The sequence below is a fragment of the Phaethon aethereus genome (assembly GCF_964289735.1).
Source record: "Phaethon aethereus genome assembly, chromosome: 16".
NCBI lineage: Eukaryota > Metazoa > Chordata > Aves > Phaethontiformes > Phaethontidae > Phaethon > Phaethon aethereus.
Window position 1 is genome coordinate 2527347 of NC_138592.1, and position 19597 is coordinate 2546943.

The 19597-nt window shown below is 45.8% G+C and overlaps 1 protein-coding gene across 1 annotated transcript in view; it reads left to right on the top strand.

The window, feature by feature from the left end:
* Window positions 1-1589: 1589 nt before the first annotated feature.
* Window positions 1590-19597, top strand: part of CHRNA4 (cholinergic receptor nicotinic alpha 4 subunit) — a gene marked incomplete at both ends in the record, with an annotated part of 20887 nt that continues 2879 nt past the window's right edge. Inside the window, 5 exons of the mRNA XM_082007247.1 lie at window positions 1590-1650; window positions 2890-3041; window positions 6486-6530; window positions 6622-6731; window positions 15794-17174. Of these exons, the coding sequence (XP_081863373.1) occupies window positions 1590-1650; window positions 2890-3041; window positions 6486-6530; window positions 6622-6731; window positions 15794-17174 (1749 nt within the window). The remainder of the gene's footprint in view (window positions 1651-2889; window positions 3042-6485; window positions 6531-6621; window positions 6732-15793; window positions 17175-19597) is intronic.

The window sequence follows — 19597 nt, forward strand, 5'->3', positions numbered from 1 at the left end:
GAAAGCAAGGCAGGCAAACCATACAGGAGTCCGTACGCCCCGTGGAAAATATGGTGGGGTTTGTCATTCAAAAAGGCTGACAACCGTTGAAGAAGAGATGAGACACAAAAAGACAAGACCAAACGAGTTTGGTACTACACTGATGTTAGTTATAATCTCACTACAGCCCTAATTTCTCTTGTGGCTTTAATCCTCCCCATTTTCAGCCAGCAATCTATTATATTGGAAGATATTTGAGATGCTTTGGGAGTAGAGAAATTATTATACATAAAATATGTAGCTAGTAATATTAGAACAGGCTTTGATTAATTTTGCAGCTGGCAAAATTACCCCTGCCTGAAAATGAAATCCATTTGCTATCCGTGTGGAAGTAATTGTGTTAATATCAAAGCTAGTTTTAAAATGAAACGGGGAGGGCTCTACTCCATTTCTCCTGTGCGAGGAATCAGGGATGTGAGATGAAGGGCTAGAGTGATAATTCCTTGTGTTAGCACAGAATTTTGTTCTGTGTTCGCACCCTGTGTTTGTACCCTGTGTTAGCCGGGTAATTTTGCCAGCTGCAAAATTAATCAAACACAAGGAATTATCCTCTCCTCCACAAAAAGTTATTTGTGTTATATTTAAGGTACGTTCTAGTAAGTAGATATATTCAAGTAACATCTTGCCTCAGTCTCACCTTTGATTTGCATACTGCCTATGGGCAGAGACTAATATTTGTATTTGTGCAGCACCGAGCACAGCAGAGCCCTGTTCTCACGGGCAAGTTCATCAGCCCAATAACTGTCGACAGCAAAGATACATGCCCAGGCCAGAAATCTCTCTCAGGTTAATTACCCTGTTAGTCTGCAGGAGTGATTTTGAAAAGCACTTGGACAAGATTAAACAGACAGCTTTCGTTAATTAAGGGCTGTTTGGGCTTCAGGTGCCGATCCCAGATGGCCCCATATCCACCACCTCTGGCTGCAGCTGGGCTCTGGATCCCCCCCGTTATTTCTCATGCTAAAAGTTTTCCTCCCTGCAGCCTGTTTGCTGGAGTGCACAGATTCTCTCCTCCTCCTCCTCCTAAGCAGGAGGTGGGCAGGTCTAACTACATTAAATATACAAACACACTGTGCTCCCTCCCTGCTCCCACCAAGGGCTGGCGTGGGCATCGGTGGCCCCTCAGCACCAAAATCTGAGCACAGGCTGCCCCAAGGGCTGGGGAAGGGTGAAAACAGCAGCAGCAACAAATAAACGGAGCAGCCAAACCGCCCCGTAGCAAAGGGGAGAGGAGCAAGCAGGAGAGCCCGGGGAGGCTGTGCTTTCCGTGTCTCTACAGGAGCTTTCTGCAGCCTTTACGCATCTCTTGCAAGTATATGTGCATCTGTGTCCCAGGGAAGAGCATCGTTCTAGGAGAAAGAGCTGGAAACCAGTCAGAAGAGAAAAGACAAAACAAATAAACCACCAGCTATTATCCCTTCCCAGAGGCAGGTGAGAGGGAGGGAGAGAAAGGAGCTTAGGGGAATGAAGCTGGAGGATCCAGAGACTCAGAGAGGAAAAGTTGCCCTGACGGGAGACTCGGAGTACTAGAGCCTGAGCTCTGCTCCACGATGGGATTTCTCGTGTCTAAAGGAAACCTCCTCCTCCTGCTGTGTGCCAGCGTCTTCCCCGGTAAGTTTGAGAAAGCTTTTCTATCCCTGCTCTGCTCTTTAGCTCTTTTCTCCCTTTATCCCTCTCAAAGGCACGGTGCAAAGACCCGTCCCTGTCAACAAGGGATTTCCCCCACTCCTGCATCCTCCTGCCCCATCACTGCAGCTCTCCTGAATACCAGCCTCTCCTTTTTGCTTTGCTTTTATTTTCTGCTTCTTGCCTGATTTGCTGGGGAAAGGGTTAAAGCCGCAGTGGGGAAGGGGACAGGAGGGACAATACAGGCAGGGGCTCAGCGTCCTGCTTCTTGCCTGGGCTTTTCTTCCCGGGGTTAAGTGTGTTAATGTGTCCGCGGGCTACAGCTCCTGCTGGGGAGAGCGCAGCCAGCGCTCAGCTAATGCTTCCCTTTGTATAATCCAGGGCAGCTAGAGACTAAGTAGGAGCCATATTCCACGAGGGATGCGGGGAGAGCCCCCGGCTCCCCCTCCCCGCCATCGGTGGAGGAGGGTGCATCTGCGTGCAGCCGGCACAGGAGCGCAGCTCCCTCGGAATCCCTGGGAGAAAGGGGGATTTAATTTTTAATAACCAACAGGCACCTCCGACAGTTCCTGTAGTGTACGTGCAGGGTCAGGGCTGCTCCTTGCAGCCTCCAACTTTTACAGTCGTTCTTGAGGGAAACTGCGCCCTTATTATCCAATTTGTGCTCTCCTCCATCCTCTTCCCTCATCCATCGTTTTTGTGAAAGACCAGCTATGAAGGTTAGTTTGAAGAGCTGATTTCAGTCTGCTTTTTTTTTCCCTGATGCATTTGGTGCCAGTTTTTACGTGTAAATCTGATCCAAAATCCCTACCTTCCAGCAGGAGGCTGCTTTTTCCTTTCTGTCTTGCCCTTCTAGCATCCCTTCCCTGACTTCAGTGCCAGAAAGTTCCTGCAAAGTGTCCATAAAAATTAAACCAGATTCAGGGGAGAATGGCCCACGTACTGTTTTTCGAACGGTTTTACTGAGGCCCCCACTTCCCGCAGATCAATCCTGCTCTGCAATGGAAATCCTACGTTGGGAATTGGCCACAGTGGATGAATAGCCATGGCAATGCCTGGGGTAGCTGGGAGGCAAGTTACCAGGGTGGCATCACCCTCCCATGTGTCCCTACTTGCCCATTGCTGGGTTTAGCCTGGGGATGCCCCCCTGGAGAAGGCTCCAGCTACTCCAGCACTTGGAGCTGCATGTGTTTTACACCGCCATGCCCCATTCCTTCCCCACAGCCTTCAGCCATGTGGAAACCCGCGCCCACGCGGAGGAGCGTCTCCTGAAGAAACTCTTCTCCGGTTATAACAAGTGGTCCCGCCCTGTCGCCAACATTTCTGATGTGGTCCTCGTCCGCTTCGGCTTGTCCATTGCCCAGCTCATCGATGTTGTAAGTGCAACCCATCTGTGCAGCAAGCGGCCAAGATTATCTGGGTCGGGTTTGGGGAGAGGCTCCTGGTACATGCAGGTTTTACTGGCTGATCCAGGGTCAGGTTGGGAAGACTTTTCTCTCTGAAAAGAAGAGTTATCATGCAGACAGCTCTGCTGGGATGAGGGATGACTCATGTGAGTAGCTGGTCATCAAAGCGGATCCTTTATTCTTCATTTACTATAAGCTAAATACCAAGTTCCTTATCAAAACCTATGGGACTGATCACAGAGCAGCGGAGCAACTGGTATAAATGCCAGAAAGTCCTGCCTAAGGAAAAAAACAAATAGCTGATTTGGAATTTGAGACATAATTATTAACACTAATTTACACAAGCTAATAGGGACAGTGGTTTACGCATAGATAGAAGATAGCTTGCCTGAAGAGCATTCTGCAAATGCACATTTTAAGCTAATGTTAATCTGGCAGTTACTAACAAGAAAATTGTTTCCGAATGTTTGCTCAAATAGAAGTTACTTGTGTGCAAACTGCATATGCTGTGTACAAAACGGAGTGGTTTGCACTCTGGCCTGATGCACACCGAAATGGCATTTAAAGGATTACTCTATCACAGTGCGTTGGGGTCAAGTGTCGAATCCAAAGGAGATCCCTGCAGGGCTGCAGATGTTAAGCACACACACACACTGTCCAGCTTGTGCAGACCTTGCTCCCACGTGCCTCACTCTCCCGTCCCTCTTTGCATGCAACACTTGCCAGGGCAGTGTGTTTGTGTAGATGCACACCTCTTGAGCAAGTACTGACCTCACTTTCGGAGGCTTTCTGTCACTTTTGCTGTCTCCATGTGGCAGAGTAAAAGGGGGTGACAACGGAAAGTGTAATGCAACTTAAAGACAGTACTGGTGTGGGACAATCATAACAGATGACTCTCTACAACATAGGATATTTTGAGATGAGAGTTTTGAGATTCAGAGGAAACACAGCTGAGGTGGTGCAGGAGGTGGGCAATCAAAGACACTAGTTGCTAGAGAGTTGCATCTCCTCGCACACAAGCCATCAGCTTCCAGCTTTGCAGCACAGAAATGATCTTCCGTTCCCCTCCTCTCTCTTACATCAGCCTGAGAGATCCAGGGCTGTTTGCAGTTGCTAATGTTGAAGTTGTATGGTTCTCATCTGAATAATTGATAAGACTAAAGATGAGACATTAGTGACTGTGGAGGCATGAGAGAGACTTTCCATTACGCAGCTGCTGAATCGTGAAGGGGGGGGGATCGATACACCCGCTTCATAGCGCTTTTCCCAGTTTACTTAAGAAGAATTAATCTTCTTCAAATCACGTCAGTAGTGAGAAGCGCAACTAGCAGGCAGTGCTGTGCCAGGGCTGGGGGTACGGCTGGAGGAGAGCTCTCATCCCCTCCTGCCCCAGTCTGTGTGGCTGGGGACTCATGACACCCCTTGCCACCACTGCTACTGTCTCTCCCCCTTCCCGACAGTGACACTGTTTTGGTGCAAACCCCGCTGCAATTGTTAGACCCGACGTCCAGCTCCCAACGACAAGAAGTCTGAAAGAGAAATCAGAGCCGTACCCAGAGCCCAGCTCCTGCTGACAAAAGCTGAAGGGGGGGGAACAAAAATCAATGTGGAACTTGACATCCCGGCGTGTCCCTACCTCACCCTGGTGTGCTGAGGGTTTTCTGAGCCCAGAACAAGTGGTAAGGGATCAAGCACGTGTCCAGGAGCAGCCGCTGAGGAGCACATTTGAGCTCCTGAGCCCACGTCTCCGCAGGACCTCGCGTGCTGCATCCACCTTGAGCGCAGAGGCCGGGCAGCGCAACGCCGGCGGCGGTGGCAGGGCCGTCCACGGGGCTGGCTGCGTGCAGGAGACGTCAGGCAGTCCTTAGCGCGTTGCAAAGCCCTGCGAGACAGACCCATGGGACTGGAGTCATGCTTCGCTTGGCTCAGGAGGGTGGCAGAGCCTTCGGGTGTAGTGACGGGCAGGAGTTTCCACCAAGGATCTGCACCCAACCAGGGAAGAAAATTCCAGTAAAGGGTAGCACCTGCGAGACTGGGAGCCCCAGTGCAGGGGTGGTGGTGGAGACACTCACACGCTTGGATTACAAAGTGGTAGGAGAAGCAGTTGCTCAAGGTTTGGTCCGGTCCAGGGCCTGGTGGCCTCCTCCAGTGGCATTCCTGATCTCTCACCTGCAACCAAGGAAGCAGCGGCATTTTTTCCTTTCTTTGCTGCTCCTTTGAACATTTTTTGTATTCCTCCTTCTTCCATGTGCTTCTGGTCCCGAACGCCCAGACGAGAATATTTCTGATCAGGTTTTACACTTGATGCCACAACAGCAATGAGGAGGCTCAGCGAGGGGGAGGCATAGCCCCACCATGAATCTCCTGGCTCTTAATGTTCAGAATTAATCCTGAACTGCCACAGGAGCAAGGCTAATGATGAGCAGTTTGCTTCCAAATGAGCCCTGTCAATTGAGCTGGTTTTGATGACAGACCAAAGAAAGACAGAAAAGAAGCAAACACACAAACAAGATCTTAAGTGTGACACTTAAATTGGGACTAGGCTGTGCCCCACATAATGAATCCTGGTTATTTATTTACATAGAGGTTGTAATCAGCATGCAAGGCAAGCAGCAAAGAGTAATTAATTCTACTACAGTGCTGCCAGAACTGTATTTGCATTTTTATATATAATATATAACATTATAAAATTATTTATTTATTTAATATTTAACATTATTTAATATTTAACATTATTTAAAAGTATATATGTAGTTCTACCTTTCCATACCATTTTTACTTAGAGTTGGGAAAAAGTCTACCAGCTGACAGCATGGGTGTACACCAGACTGTCCAAAGGTTACGTGTCAGCAGTGTGGCTTGGGTCTATTCAGAAAACCCAGTCCATAGTGCTCTAAGTTCATGTATTTGGCAGGAGGAGAAATACTGCTGAGCTTCGTGTTTCCAGAATTGTGCTCACGGATAAGGTTTCACAGTAGAAGTGCTACACACTACTTGCAGATGAAGCTGAGCATTGTGATCCACGCACACGCGTGAGTAAGGAGATATATATATATCCAGCACTCCCCGTCCTTCAGTGCTCAGGTGAAAGGTGACCTGTGGAGCCCTTTCCTCTGCCTGTTCCCATCATCCGAGGCTGAACCCATCAGTACTGAGGAAAATCACAATAAATTCAAGTCCGTCTGCTCACAAGATTGCTTAGGTGCAGGCTCAGCTGTTCAGTGGTATCAGGCAGCTGTGCCCTGTCCTGTGTTAAATGACAGAAACATCTGCTTTTTATTTCCAAGATGGAACATACCTTGATTGCAGATGTGATTTATAATTACAGAAATGAAGTACAATTAGGAGAAATTTAATGAGTTCTTTGGGCCGTTTCATCTGCTTCTGTAACCAATATCTGCTCTTGCATTTCAGGATGAGAAAAATCAAATGATGACCACGAATGTGTGGGTGAAGCAGGTGGGTGCACCAAAACATGTGCTTTTCAGTGTTCTTTTTCAGTTTTGCAATGTGAACTCTCCCAGCTTTGTAACCACCTTGTTTTTGACAGGAGTGGCATGATTACAAGCTACGCTGGGACCCCCAAGAATACGAAAACGTTACATCCATTCGAATCCCCTCGGAGCTCATCTGGAGGCCAGATATTGTCCTCTACAACAAGTGAGTGTGAGCACTGTCATGTCTTGACTTCACATGTCAGATATACGATTAAGCTGAATTTGAGCTTTCAGTTCTCCTCAGTTTCATTTCACCAAGGAGCTCTCCCCTAATTCATCACCATCAACTGGAAAAGCCAATTACTGAGGATGGGCTTAATATGCTGAAATATATCAGCCTTGCGTGTCTACAAGTGTGGATTTCGGGTCAGTCCAATACCATTCTAGAATTATTCTTAAATAGGTATTTGTTCCTGATCCTGAATGCTTGAAATCTGTCTCTTGTACAGACACTTCCTAGGGAGCAGGTGGTTGTTTTCTTTCTTTCCTTTGGAGCCTGTGGATATTCTTGGAAAGACTTTCCAAGTGCCAAGACTGTTTTCTCCTTGGTTTATCATCCCAGAGCTCTCCAGTCTCCTAGGATGTAGGATATCCCACTCTCCCTCCTCAGTACAGGCTCCAGAGAAAACGCTTGCTGCAAGCATCAAACAAAAACATCTTTGTATGTGGCTAACACTCAGAGAAAACACTCACAATGGAAGACAGGCTCATTTTTAACAAACAGTTGCCTGGTTCAGGTTTGATAGGATTTTGCTTTTGTTTTCCCAAAAAAATGTCTGAGTGAGGAATCTGTCCAGGGGATTGTGAGCTTTGGAGACTATGGAAATTGTTATCTTTCCCATTAGCTTGTCTCTGATCCTCAGTGGTGTGGAGTGATTGCTAATCTCCTGAAAATCACTGCATCCTCACATAGCACCTTTCAGAGATTAGGCCAATGGAAATGACTAATTCATAGGCACTTGGACCTTCCTATCCTACAGGGACACACTCTGAGCATGAATATTATGTTACAAGCGCCTCACATTGCAGCCAAGAAAGGTGTTCACAGATTTCACTGGAAAAAATGAATGTCCTTGTCCTTCTCATTGCTTAATTAATAACAACAATAAGGATTATTATTGTTGGAGCTTCTGGTGGTTGGTGTGGTGGACCATAGTGCCAGAGGAAACAGTGCTACACAAATCTCCATCGTCTATGGGACCTTTGTGGTTCAAACCATCCATTTGCTGGAGCTGCTGGTACACAAAAGCCTGTTGTGTCATCTCTGCATCTGCTGCTTTGGCTTGCCACGCTCACCAAGGTTGATGAGCAAGGTCCATGCAAGAAGGGCCCTAGCGCTACAGAAGGAGGCCTTGGTATCCCTTTGTGCACTAGACATTTTGGAACTCCGTGCTGAAAGCAGCCCCCAAAGGTCAATGGGCACCCAAACTTCTGAGTTGGGTAGCCTTTGGATTCTGCCCCTTGCAGGCTCTGCCGCTCTGCCCTGCTGTCCTAGTTCACTGCCGCTATCACTCGAGCAACTACAGGGTCTCCAGGGAGTAGCTGCCTATCTGCTGGCTACAGCAGCTATTCCAGAATGTCCTCCTTATCCTCTTATGGGGTGCAAGTCTTTCAGCCTTGCCCACCTTATTGCCTGGCTCAGTCTGACTTGCAGGGGGGTATGGCAGATACAGCAAGTCTAGCGGTATTGGTGACCTGCTACCACGCAGGGAGGCCTAGTGCCTCAGCTACCTAAATCCAAGCTACTTCTCTCCCTTTATCCATACTTACCATTATTAATCATGCATTCCTCTGTTGGTTGTCATGAATTTATCATGCATTTTTAATTGGTTACTTTATCCATGAATTAAACATGGATGTAGGCGCCAACCACTAGCCAGTCAGTAATGGTTTTCCATTAGTTCTATACCTCTCTACTAAAATGTTTGCCCATGCTCTTTCATACAGTCTTCTGTAGACTGTTTTCTACCCTGGGGTAGACTTCTCTCTTCTGCCTAACAAATACGTCTGAAGCTGCAGTCAATATCTTAGTTGCACTGCTCTAACAATCAGGTTTCATGTTTTTCACGGGTTGCAGGGCAAGGCAGGGCAACGCATACAAGGCAAAACCTGTAGCTTGATGGGACACCAAGATTGAGGTTCTTCTGCATGGCAGCTCACCAACTGCATAACCAGACAGTGTTTCTCTTTGCAGGCATCTCAGCCAGAAATGTTTTAGAAAGAAAGGCTGTGCACATAAAGTGACTAGTCATGGGTGATGCTAAAGGACTGTGTCTCAGTATTTTACATATGTATATAATATATATATATTTAGAAGGAATTTAAAATACATGCATATAATTATGGGTCCCTAAGAGCAAGAGAATTGTGTGCAGAGACCTTGTTGGAAGAGAGAGGGTAGCCACACTGGCCTTTTGCACTGTTCAGGCTTTTTAATGTGAGTTATTTATTGCTTACCACATGCTCTGGCAGAAGTATGGTATTTCTGTTTGGGATGGTATCCTCTGAAAAAGAGACTTTCTGGGCAGGAGACTATACAAATGCCTCTTCTGTTTTCATCTTGGATTATATATAGAAATGGTGAAATTTAAATTGATTTGAGATCTTACATCTTTAAGGAAACCTAACCCCTTGTTGTGAGGCTATTCTCATATCTAAGCTCATTATTGTCACAAACTTCCATTTATCCACTCTAGAGGCCCAAATTAAATCAGCAAAGTCAGCTGGTTTGGCCTAGAGAGTGTATGTAGTTGTCAACATTCATAAGGAATCTAAAACCGAATTAATATCCTACAGGGAAATTAATATGCTGTTGAATTTTCAGGCGTTATGAGATAAGTTCCAAGACTCGGTAAATAGTTTCTACTAGATGTGACAAAACATATGTATGACAGAGGACTATGAGTCAATAGTGAAGCGACAAAACCTCTTCTTCTCTGCCAAGAAGGCCAGCTGTTCCTTATCTGAAGCTGTAAAGGCTCTTCAGACACCACCAAATCATTTATAAATTAATTACCTAATCCTCTGCATTGACTTATGTTCCCATTCATGAATAGACTTTAAGTACGTTTTAGTTTTCCTTTGTATATTTAAGGTAAAAAAGAATTTTTTTTTTTTTTTTTTTTGTCTAATCAGAGAATAAGCTCTTGGGGCTGCATTTCAAATTTTTTTTTCCCACTTCTCCACCAGTATGTTGAGTCGTTTGGACCCCGTGCAACATAGAAACTCCAGAGGAGAAAACCCTAAAATGGCAAGTTTGCAGCCAGGTGCTCCAGCTGCTAAAGGCTGCCCAGAGGAATGCAAGACCCTGTCCTTGAGCCTAATGGGTGGGCAGGGAACTTGAAATGTGAGCTTTACTAGCTAGTTTTCAACTGGATATTCATGATAGCATCATAGCATTTGTCTTCGCTAGCCTGATGATTGTAAAACCTGTGAAGGAGCTACTGGAAACATTCAGACTTCAAAATTTTATTTTTTCTCAATATTTTCTGGTGTTAGGTGTTCCAGAAAGAAATCCTTGCCTTAGCCTCCATAGTCACAAAAAAAACCCACCCCACCTTAGAAGACAAGATCATACATGAAGGGAATTCAAACACAAATGTCAGTAATTAGGAGCAGAAAATATCTTGAGGAATTCACCCAGTGGCAATACAGGCACAAAGGATTACTGGACTGGGTTAGAAGTTCATCTGGCAGGCGGCTTTTGAAAATCACGAGAAAGCAGAGTTCTTCTGAACTACACTATGGTGGCTTGTTCTTTTGAACTATACTATGATGTTTACAACCAGTGAGACTTAGGGAGTAACACTGGTTTCCTGACTCGTCCCAAAGCTGTTTGGAGGAGAAATACCAAAATATGCTCTAGTGTAACCTTGGAAACATTCTTGACATTTTTCTTTGTATGTGAGTGTGTACTTGCACAGATCGTGTCATTTTGCACCAGATTGTATTTATTATAGGTCCATAACCGTTACTTCACACTTAAGCTTTGCTGATTCTTCTGGGAGTTTAAGTGACTACGTTTCTGGAGAGGGATTGTATCTCTAGATGCCTTTGGGGTTTGCTGCCAAGCTCTATCCGGTTATACAGGAACTGACAGAAAACTCTCATGAGCTGTTGCTGTGTTAGCATCCAAGGAATTCTCCTACCAATATGCTAAGGACAAAGCTAGAGTTTTGCCTACAAAATGCTGCTGAGGATGCTTGGCAAAAGGAAGAGTTGAAGGAAAATGCACAAATTTAGCACCATTAGAGCCTTCTGAGAAACTTGTGCTTCTTTCCTCAGTGTAGCGCAGCCATTTCTGAGACAGATGCCTGTTTTACTGAGGAATGATCAAAATTTCAGTTACCAATGATTTCTAAACAAATGCAGGCAAAATCTGGGATGGGACCTGCAGAAGTACACATCAGTGCACAGACACCTCCATCTGTGTACCAAGATGTACATTGACACATCTGTTTTGTACCCAAGTTGCCAAGACCTTGGAGATACTTAAAACCCAACTGGACAAGGTCCTGATCCTCTTGTAGCTGACCCTGCTTTGAGGAGGGAGTTTGAACTAGATCATCTCCAGAGGTCACTTCCAACCTGTGAATTTGTAGTTACTGTTTTGGTAGCATGAAACAATTGTTAAATAAAATATTCTCTGATTTGCCTTTGGAGAGTATTTTGATCTGAACATTACAGAAGCATCTCTTTAATGTCTACCAGAAGGGTGCAGGGTACATTCTTTAAAGGGGTCTTGAAACACCAATTTGTTTTGGTTACTGCTATTCAATGAAAAATGCTTTAAATGAGGACATTCCAGCTATATCCATATATGTATATAGCTAATTTTCAGGCTTTTAAAGCTCTGTTTGGATTTAAATTGTATCATCAGAAATTAAAATAAATGTGTGCCTCATTTACATGCATTCTAAAAACATTTAATTTTGTGAGATGATATATCTCCCAACTGCAGGGAAAATAGAAACTGGAAAAAAAAAAAAAAAAGACTCTCCGTCAGCAGAGCTTTTAAATGAAATACGGGTGATGGCTGCCAGTAAAACAATGCCATTCCTGAACCCTTATAACCTTAGAATATTTTAGCCTTTATTCTCAAAATGAGGAATCAAAGGCTACAGAACACAGCAGCGCTATTTCTGTTGGCAAAGGAATAAGCAACTGTCTTCTCTCTTTATTGGTGTGCACTGTTGTATTTGACATGAAAATACAAGCACTCCAGTACTTTATTACTGAGAGATTTTTAGACCTGTCAGGTCAGAGTAATCAGGAGAGCCTGACTATCTTAATTCCCAATTCTTAATTCTTGTGATGTTTACCTTGGGCTCTCTCCTTCTTCCAAATGTTTTTTCATGACAACTGTCACAACACATTGGTCCAGACTGAATGAAAACGTGCTATCACTGTAAAGGAATGACTGCAGATTTTCTCCGTTCCACTATATCAGATCTCTCACCTTCCCATCTAAGGAAACACTCACGTTAGGCAGTGGGGGCTGTCAGCACAACTTGGCCAGGAATGGGTTTTCCCACAGCAAAGCTTTCCACAAGAAAACAGGGTTTCCCCAATCTTGTAGCTGCAGACTTCATTCACAGTTGGCTATCTCAACTTCATCCCTTGGAGAAGATTGGAGAAGGCTTTGGACGACCATCAGTAGACAGGTGACCTTATTTTCCCCCTCTCTCATGTCAAGAGGAGCAGAATGAGAACCTCACCCAAGACAAAAGCATCTTTTTCTTCACCCCACACAGGCAGGGCACCAGCTTCCAATCTAGTAAGCATAATCTTGAAGGTCCAGTGTGGGTGGTAAGCCTGGGGAACGAGGCAAAAATATATGTATGCATGAAGGGTCAAGACAACGGCGAACTCTACCTTCGCACGATCTAGCTGGCTTGGATACAGTCTATGTACAACAGCATGGCTAATTTACCCTGCGTACAAATCGCTCAGGTTTCTCTACATCGAACTGCAATGAGAAGTTCAAACATGCCCAGTAAAGTCAGGCATCACTTCACAGCCCTGTTAGGTTAGTGAGGGAGAAGCAGGAGGATCCCAGGGTGTTTTATGGCTCCTCAGAGTCATTAGCTGACTCTCAAATGCAAGAAGCAATTCTGCGCTTGGTTTCACTGCTCCCATGGCACTGTAGGCAAAATCTAGCTTGGAAGGCAGTACCAGTGGTATTTATAATGATGTGTGAGCCAAAGAGGACCCAGGATGAGGCTGGGTTTCTTAGGCAAGCGATTAAAAAATATCTTCCTCATCAACGCAGCAGGTCAGTTATGGAAATAATCGACACACAAAGATCTGCAGGATCACACTGGTTACACCTGCGCTTACAGAAGAGAGGCACGTGGCTAGTCGTGCAGAGACTGCAAAATTGCCAGACAAGACATTTCTGGGAATGAAACACAATTAAATTAATTACTATTTTCCCTAGATGAATTTTTAGGAAGAGTTTCATGCCCTTTTCCAACAGTTTTCAAAAGGAAAAGCACACACCTGTGTTGTTTACCCAACCACTACTAACACACTGCTCCACCTGAGAAGGGAAACACTAGTGGATCCTCATTAGCCCTTTTCTGTAATATGAGTTCAATTATAAACATATTGTTCCATTAATGAGCGATTTAATCATGCCTCATCAAACGCAGAATTGGATTGCAAATTCCTATCGAGATTTAGAAAGAAAACCACCGAGAACAGCAAACACTGGACTGTCGCTTGCTGCGCATGTTTCATGTCTCAATCTGCCTTTACACTGCAGGCAAAACCTAGGAGAAAAAAAAGATGGTTTTCATCCAAGCAAGTGGTCCTGGAGTGTAAATTAGGTTTAAGAAAGAAGAGGTAAGAAAGGAGCTGGGTGCACGGTACAATGGCATTTCTCGTTTTTATTTGCGCCGGAGTAAAACACAACGGTGGGTTTGCTTTGATCCCTTTGAGACAGCAGTCTGGGTTTGTACATATTTTTAGCTTTCTGTCTTAAAAAAAAAAAAAAAAAGTAAGACATTTTAAAGCTTTAAAAAAAGTCCAGTTCAGAGGTCAAAAAGCACCGGGTCCTTTCGTGTTCTTTTGTTTTTCAAAAATCTGCCACAAAGGGCAAAGGCTTTCCATTACAGAAACAAAGAATTCAGTAAAAACCCGGTTCTCCACCACAAACAATGATTCTGAATTTACTTTTGCATTAATTCAACTAATCTAGAAAATTGCCTCAAAAGACGAAGATCTGGGCTGTGATCCTAGGGGTCGGGGGCATGCGCCGTCTCTGCCCAGACAGCTCACTGAGGGCCAGATCCTGCCACTGCTTGCCAAAGCGAGCAGTGCTGCACTGGTCTCGCTGGAAGCCAGCGTGGCCATGGACTGACGAGGATGCTTCACAGGGCAAGACCAAATATCAGAAAGTCTTTTTTTTCCCCCTTTTGCATATGAATCAATGGATGGTCTCCTAAAGAAATAAATTTAGGGAAGTTTCTCTGCCTCCTGCAGCTTGAGGGGGCCCCAAGCCACCACGGGCTGCTCCCTCCGTACCCCGGAGCTCTGCAGTGGCTTGAGCCGGGTGTGTGAGACGGTCCCCAACGCCCTCCCTGGTTTTCGAATGCTCTTGTCTCCATTCCTGTAGCTAGACGTGAGGGCATTGCTCTACAAACAGATTCCACCTGCTTTTTTCGGTTGGGATTTCAACCTTTCAGACATTTGCTCAGGATGAAAAAAATTGCAACTCTACCCAAAACTCACCCATATTTTAAGGCTGCTTGAACCAGGGTGTTTGATCCAGGATGTGGCTGTCTGAGGATACCAAAATCTTCTGTCTTCAAGTAGGAGTCAAGGGAGAGAGGAGATTTGAAGTTTCAGCCGGTCACTGCGCAAAGAGGCTGCAGATGTGGAGGTTTGGCTCATTTTCAGGTGAAGGTGTAATTTTGCCGTTCAAACACCCAGTCTCCATCACGATGGTTATTTGAACGGGGCGATATGTCGCTTGCGCCGCTCTGAACGCTTCGATTTTGCCTCTTTGTGTGAGCTAACGCGGGCTGCAGGTCCCGCGGACGCTGGCTGGAGGAAGGACGTTGCTGTAGAGAAGGTACCCGTGGGCTTGGCCCCAGAGGTGGAGTTTGAGTGTCACAGTCCACATGTCCTCCTCACTGAGAGCAGGGGCGGAACAGGGCATGGCATAGCCGTGCAGGGCTGCGCTAATTGAACCTATTACTGAGCTAATTTCTTTCGGTGGCCTCCACACAAAGGGCCCAGCGGCAGGTTCAGTGTGTAGCAGCAGAGCCGTGGGTGTGAGGGAGGAGCGGAGCTGCAGCTGGTGATGCTGAGGTGGGTGGAGGACAGGGCTGTCTCCAGGGCTGGGGACCCCATCCCCGGAGTTCCTCAGCCTCCCTCCTTTCTCCAGCACTATTACAGACTGAGTACGCCATTGCCCGGTGGCCTTTCTTCCCCCAAATCCCCAGCACACTTGTCTCTCCTGTTGCCTTTTTCGGTCTCCTTCACTTGTATCCCAGTCCCCACGATGAGCTGGAAGCAGATGGTGTCATGGGTGCACGGCACGGTGCCGCAGAAAATCACTGAGAAAAGCAGATCCAAACAAAAAAATATGCTGCTTATGCAATAGCTTTTTCACTGTCTGGAAAATGGCTTTCCGCTATAAAATCCTGGGTTTTTATCTATTTATCTTATACCAGAACGCAAACCCTATTGAGAGCCCTGTAAGAAGACACCGTAAAAGACAGGTCTCTTCCTGACTGGGAAATGAAGAGATTAACTTTCATTATTCCTATTAATAGGATGTTCTTGCTGTTTTCCATGTAAGAGACTCAATGATTACCCAACACTGTTTCATTTATAGCAGCTGTCACAACTAATTCTGCAGAGCTCACAGCCACATTACCTGATAGTGGTTCCTCCCACCTCTCTAAAGCAAACTCAACCCTTTCCAGGGCTTTTATGGGACACCTTTGAGGAAGACGTGTGTACGTTCACCTCAAGGACCTGACATGCAAGGTGAGGGCTGACGTTTGCATGCAAATTCAGTGCTTGCACAAGCCAACAGAGTTAAAAAATCACTGGGTAGAGTGGATGGATTCAGATCCATGACGTGCATCTTGCATCTCCCATGGACCTTGACTGCATTTTTGGAAGCCAGGCAGTAAATATCCTATTTCTTTAACAGAGTTGAGAAGTCACAGAGAAGCCTGAGTCTTTTCTTTGTCTTCTCTCTCTCTTCAGTGCTGACGGTGACTTCGCAGTCACCCACCTGACCAAGGCCCACCTCTTCTATGATGGGAGAATTAAATGGATGCCACCTGCTATCTATAAAAGCTCCTGCAGCATTGATGTTACCTTCTTCCCCTTTGACCAGCAAAACTGCACAATGAAGTTTGGTTCCTGGACCTATGACAAAGCCAAGATAGACTTAGTGAGCATGCACAGTCATGTGGACCAGCTGGACTACTGGGAGAGTGGGGAATGGGTCATCATCAACGCTGTGGGCAATTACAACAGCAAGAAATATGAATGCTGCACAGAGATCTACCCTGATATAACTTACTCCTTCATTATCCGGAGGCTGCCACTGTTCTACACAATCAATCTGATCATCCCCTGCCTGCTGATCTCCTGCCTGACTGTCCTGGTCTTCTACCTGCCCTCCGAGTGTGGAGAGAAGATAACCTTGTGCATCTCTGTGCTGTTGTCCCTCACTGTGTTCCTCCTGCTCATCACAGAGATCATCCCGTCTACCTCCTTGGTCATTCCCCTGATTGGAGAGTATCTTCTCTTCACCATGATATTCGTTACCTTGTCTATCATCATCACTGTCTTCGTACTTAATGTGCACCATCGTTCCCCGCGTACCCACACAATGCCTGACTGGGTGAGGAGGATCTTCCTTGACATTGTCCCACGCCTCCTCTTCATGAAACGTCCCTCTGCAGTGAAAGACAATTGCAAGAAGCTCATTGAATCCATGCACAAAATAACCAACACGCCAAGGCTTTGGTCCGAGACTGACGTGGAGCCCAACTTCGCTACCTCATCTTCCCCCAGCCCCCAGAGTAATGAGCCATCACCCACATCTTCCTTCTGTGCCCACCTCGAGGAGCCAGCCAAGCCTCAGCCAATCTGCAAATCCCCTTCTGGGCAGTACTCTGTGCTGCACCCAGAACCTGTACAGGTGACCTGCTCCTCTCCACAACCCTCATGCCACCCCCTGAGTGACACCCAGGCCACCTCCATCTCAAAAGGCAGATCACTAAGTGTCCAGCAGATGTACAGCCCCAATAAGGGAGAGGAAGGGAGCATTCGCTGTAGGTCCCAGAGCATCCAGTATTGCTACCTGCAAGAGGACTCGTCTCAGACCAATGGCCAATCCACTGGCTCTCCAGTATTCCAGCGGTGCCAGATAAATGAAGAGCAGCCCCAGCACAAGCCCCGTCAGTGCAAGTGTAAATGCAAAAAGAGCGAGGCAGCTGGCACACCAGCTGAAGGAAGCAAGAGTCACAGCGCCAAAGAGCAACACCTTGTGTTGATGTCCCCAGCCTTGAAGCTGGCAGTGGAAGGCGTTCACTACATTGCAGACCACCTGCGAGCAGAAGATGCGGATTTCTCAGTAAGTATGCTGACTTAGCCTGCTCTCCTTGGGTAGGTCAAAAATTATCTGCTAATGAAGCCCCACCAAACCTGGGGGCTATACAGAGAGTATACTTGCTAATGCAGGCTCAGCCATCCCTGATATCGTGGCTTCTGGACACGTTGACCACTAAAGGCACAGCTGGAGAGTTTGTCCTTGGGGTCCTGGCAGGCATGTGGGCCAAGGGGGTAGTACAACCAGACCACGCTCAGGGCTGTTCTGGAACAATGGGGTTCTCCAGCAGAGGAGTAGAGTTCTTGTCAGGTGGGAAGGAGGCAGCTGAGATTGTGAAAGACCCCCAAAAAGCAGCACCTGGTGGGAATGTAGCAGACATTCTTTATAGAGAAGCCTCTGACAGACGGGGAATTCACCCTCTCTGGTTTTTATTAAGCATTGACTCTGGCTACTGAGCCTAGGAGAGCAAATTCCCAAAATAGGTTGTGGATGTGGGAAGCACGTAGTAGCATGGGGATGTTGCACGGTATGTTTAGCTCTGCGTGATGCGATTCCTTATTAGTGAGCTTCCACTGGAGCAGTTGGCTCTGTGCAGGAAGGTGGGTGGACAGACAAATTTCACACTTACTCTGAAGGGGTAAATACGGCTACAAATAGAGAAGAAAAGTAGAAGCTGAAAGAATTTCTTTTAATGGAGATGGTGATGCACGTACAAATGCCACATCCCTTCACATCTCTTGTAGCTCTTCCCCGCAATACTATGGATACAATGTACTAGCTAATTATGGCCGTAATGAAGGAAGCCACAAGATAACCTCAGGTTAATATCCTTGCTAAAGAAAAGTCTTGTCTAGCTTTTCCTAGAGGGATCCGTCAGCAAGTTATTTTTTCAGCTGCGCTTAAAGTTTGATTTCTCAAGATTTAGAGTCAGTGCAAGCCATAGTGCTTTTAGAGAAGACTTCCTGGGTATGAAGAGTGTCTTTATATTTGCATTTTTCACAGTACTGAGCACTTAGCAGCGGCAACAAAAGATTAAGTGCTACTGTCCATTTATATATTCCTTGGTGCTGTAGTTTGAGGCACCTCTGTTCATTAATGTATTATTTCACTTCACAACACCCCTTTGAGGAAATAACTGTTTATTCCTCATGGTGAGGAGTGACAGCCAAAATACAGAGGTGAGGTGGCCTGTTCAAGGATACAGAACAAATCTGTAGCGGAGACGGGCTGTGAATCCCCATCTTCATTAGTTGACAGCCCAGCACTCTTTGCTGGGCTGAAGCACTTCACAAGCACATTAGGACTGCGGGTATTAAACTCTGCTTTCTCCTCTAGCAAAAATCACAAGTAAACCCATGGAAGTCAGTTGATTTTAACTCATTTGTTTCTCCATGGTGCAAATTAAAGAATATTACGCCAATTTCAACTGATTCTCTTTCTGCTAAGCTTGTTGATATTATCAAGAACAGAGTCGATGAATATCTTGGGTTCTTTCCTTTTAATCCATGACTGCAATTTTCTTTAAAATGAAAACAGTTTTCAGAAGCCATGAATTTTCTTCTTATACCTTTCCTCTTGAAATGAAGTGATTATCCTGAGGACAAAGCTATTTAAACATCAAAAGCAGAAGCAAAGGAGCAGTTTTGAGGGCTCTGACCAGACCTTCTGCCAGCGCAGACTTGTGAGCAAAAGCACCAGGAAAACACCCAGCAATGAGCAGAGCAGGGTCTCCCCCAGGACCACCGATGCACCAGGCTCCCCAGGAAGAGCCTGCAAACCTGCCCGCAGTTTTCTGCTCTTTCACAGCAGTTGTGGTTGGCACAGTAGGCAGAGGTTGGGGTTTCAGATTTGGGGAACAATTGCTCACCCCAGTCTGAAGCTATGCTATTTTCTTTTTCTCGATCCAAGTAAAGTCAAGTGGAAAAGCACATTTTTTCTCCAGGTGGGAATGAGAAAAAAGAAGGAAATATGGTCTTCTGGAATTGAAATTTACTGTAAGGAGCAGAACAGATCTAATAAAATGAGAATTCATTAGGGGAAAATTCAGTACTTGGAAATTGACTTTCATCTTAAATCAAATTGTGGCACTTTTTCATGGAGGTCTTCAACAAATCTATCAGCAGGCACCTCTGATGCAGCTACAGCCCCTGAGACACAGCTCGCTGTCTCTTGGGTAATATTTTCAGATACATACACCTTCCAAGAATGAGAACAGAGCTTCTTTTGAAGTTTCTGTCTTTTTTCTAAAACACCATTGCCACGGGGACAGTACTTCTAAATTAAAAGTAAATAGCTCATTTAATTAAGTGCTTCAGCAAAGAGAAAATGGGAGATGCAAGAGGCAGTTGTTTGCTCCAGAAAGGTGTCTGCAAACAATACAAGCACAATGGTACACTGGGGAAAATGCGGGACTCAAATGTCCCAGCATACGATAGAAATGCTGCTAG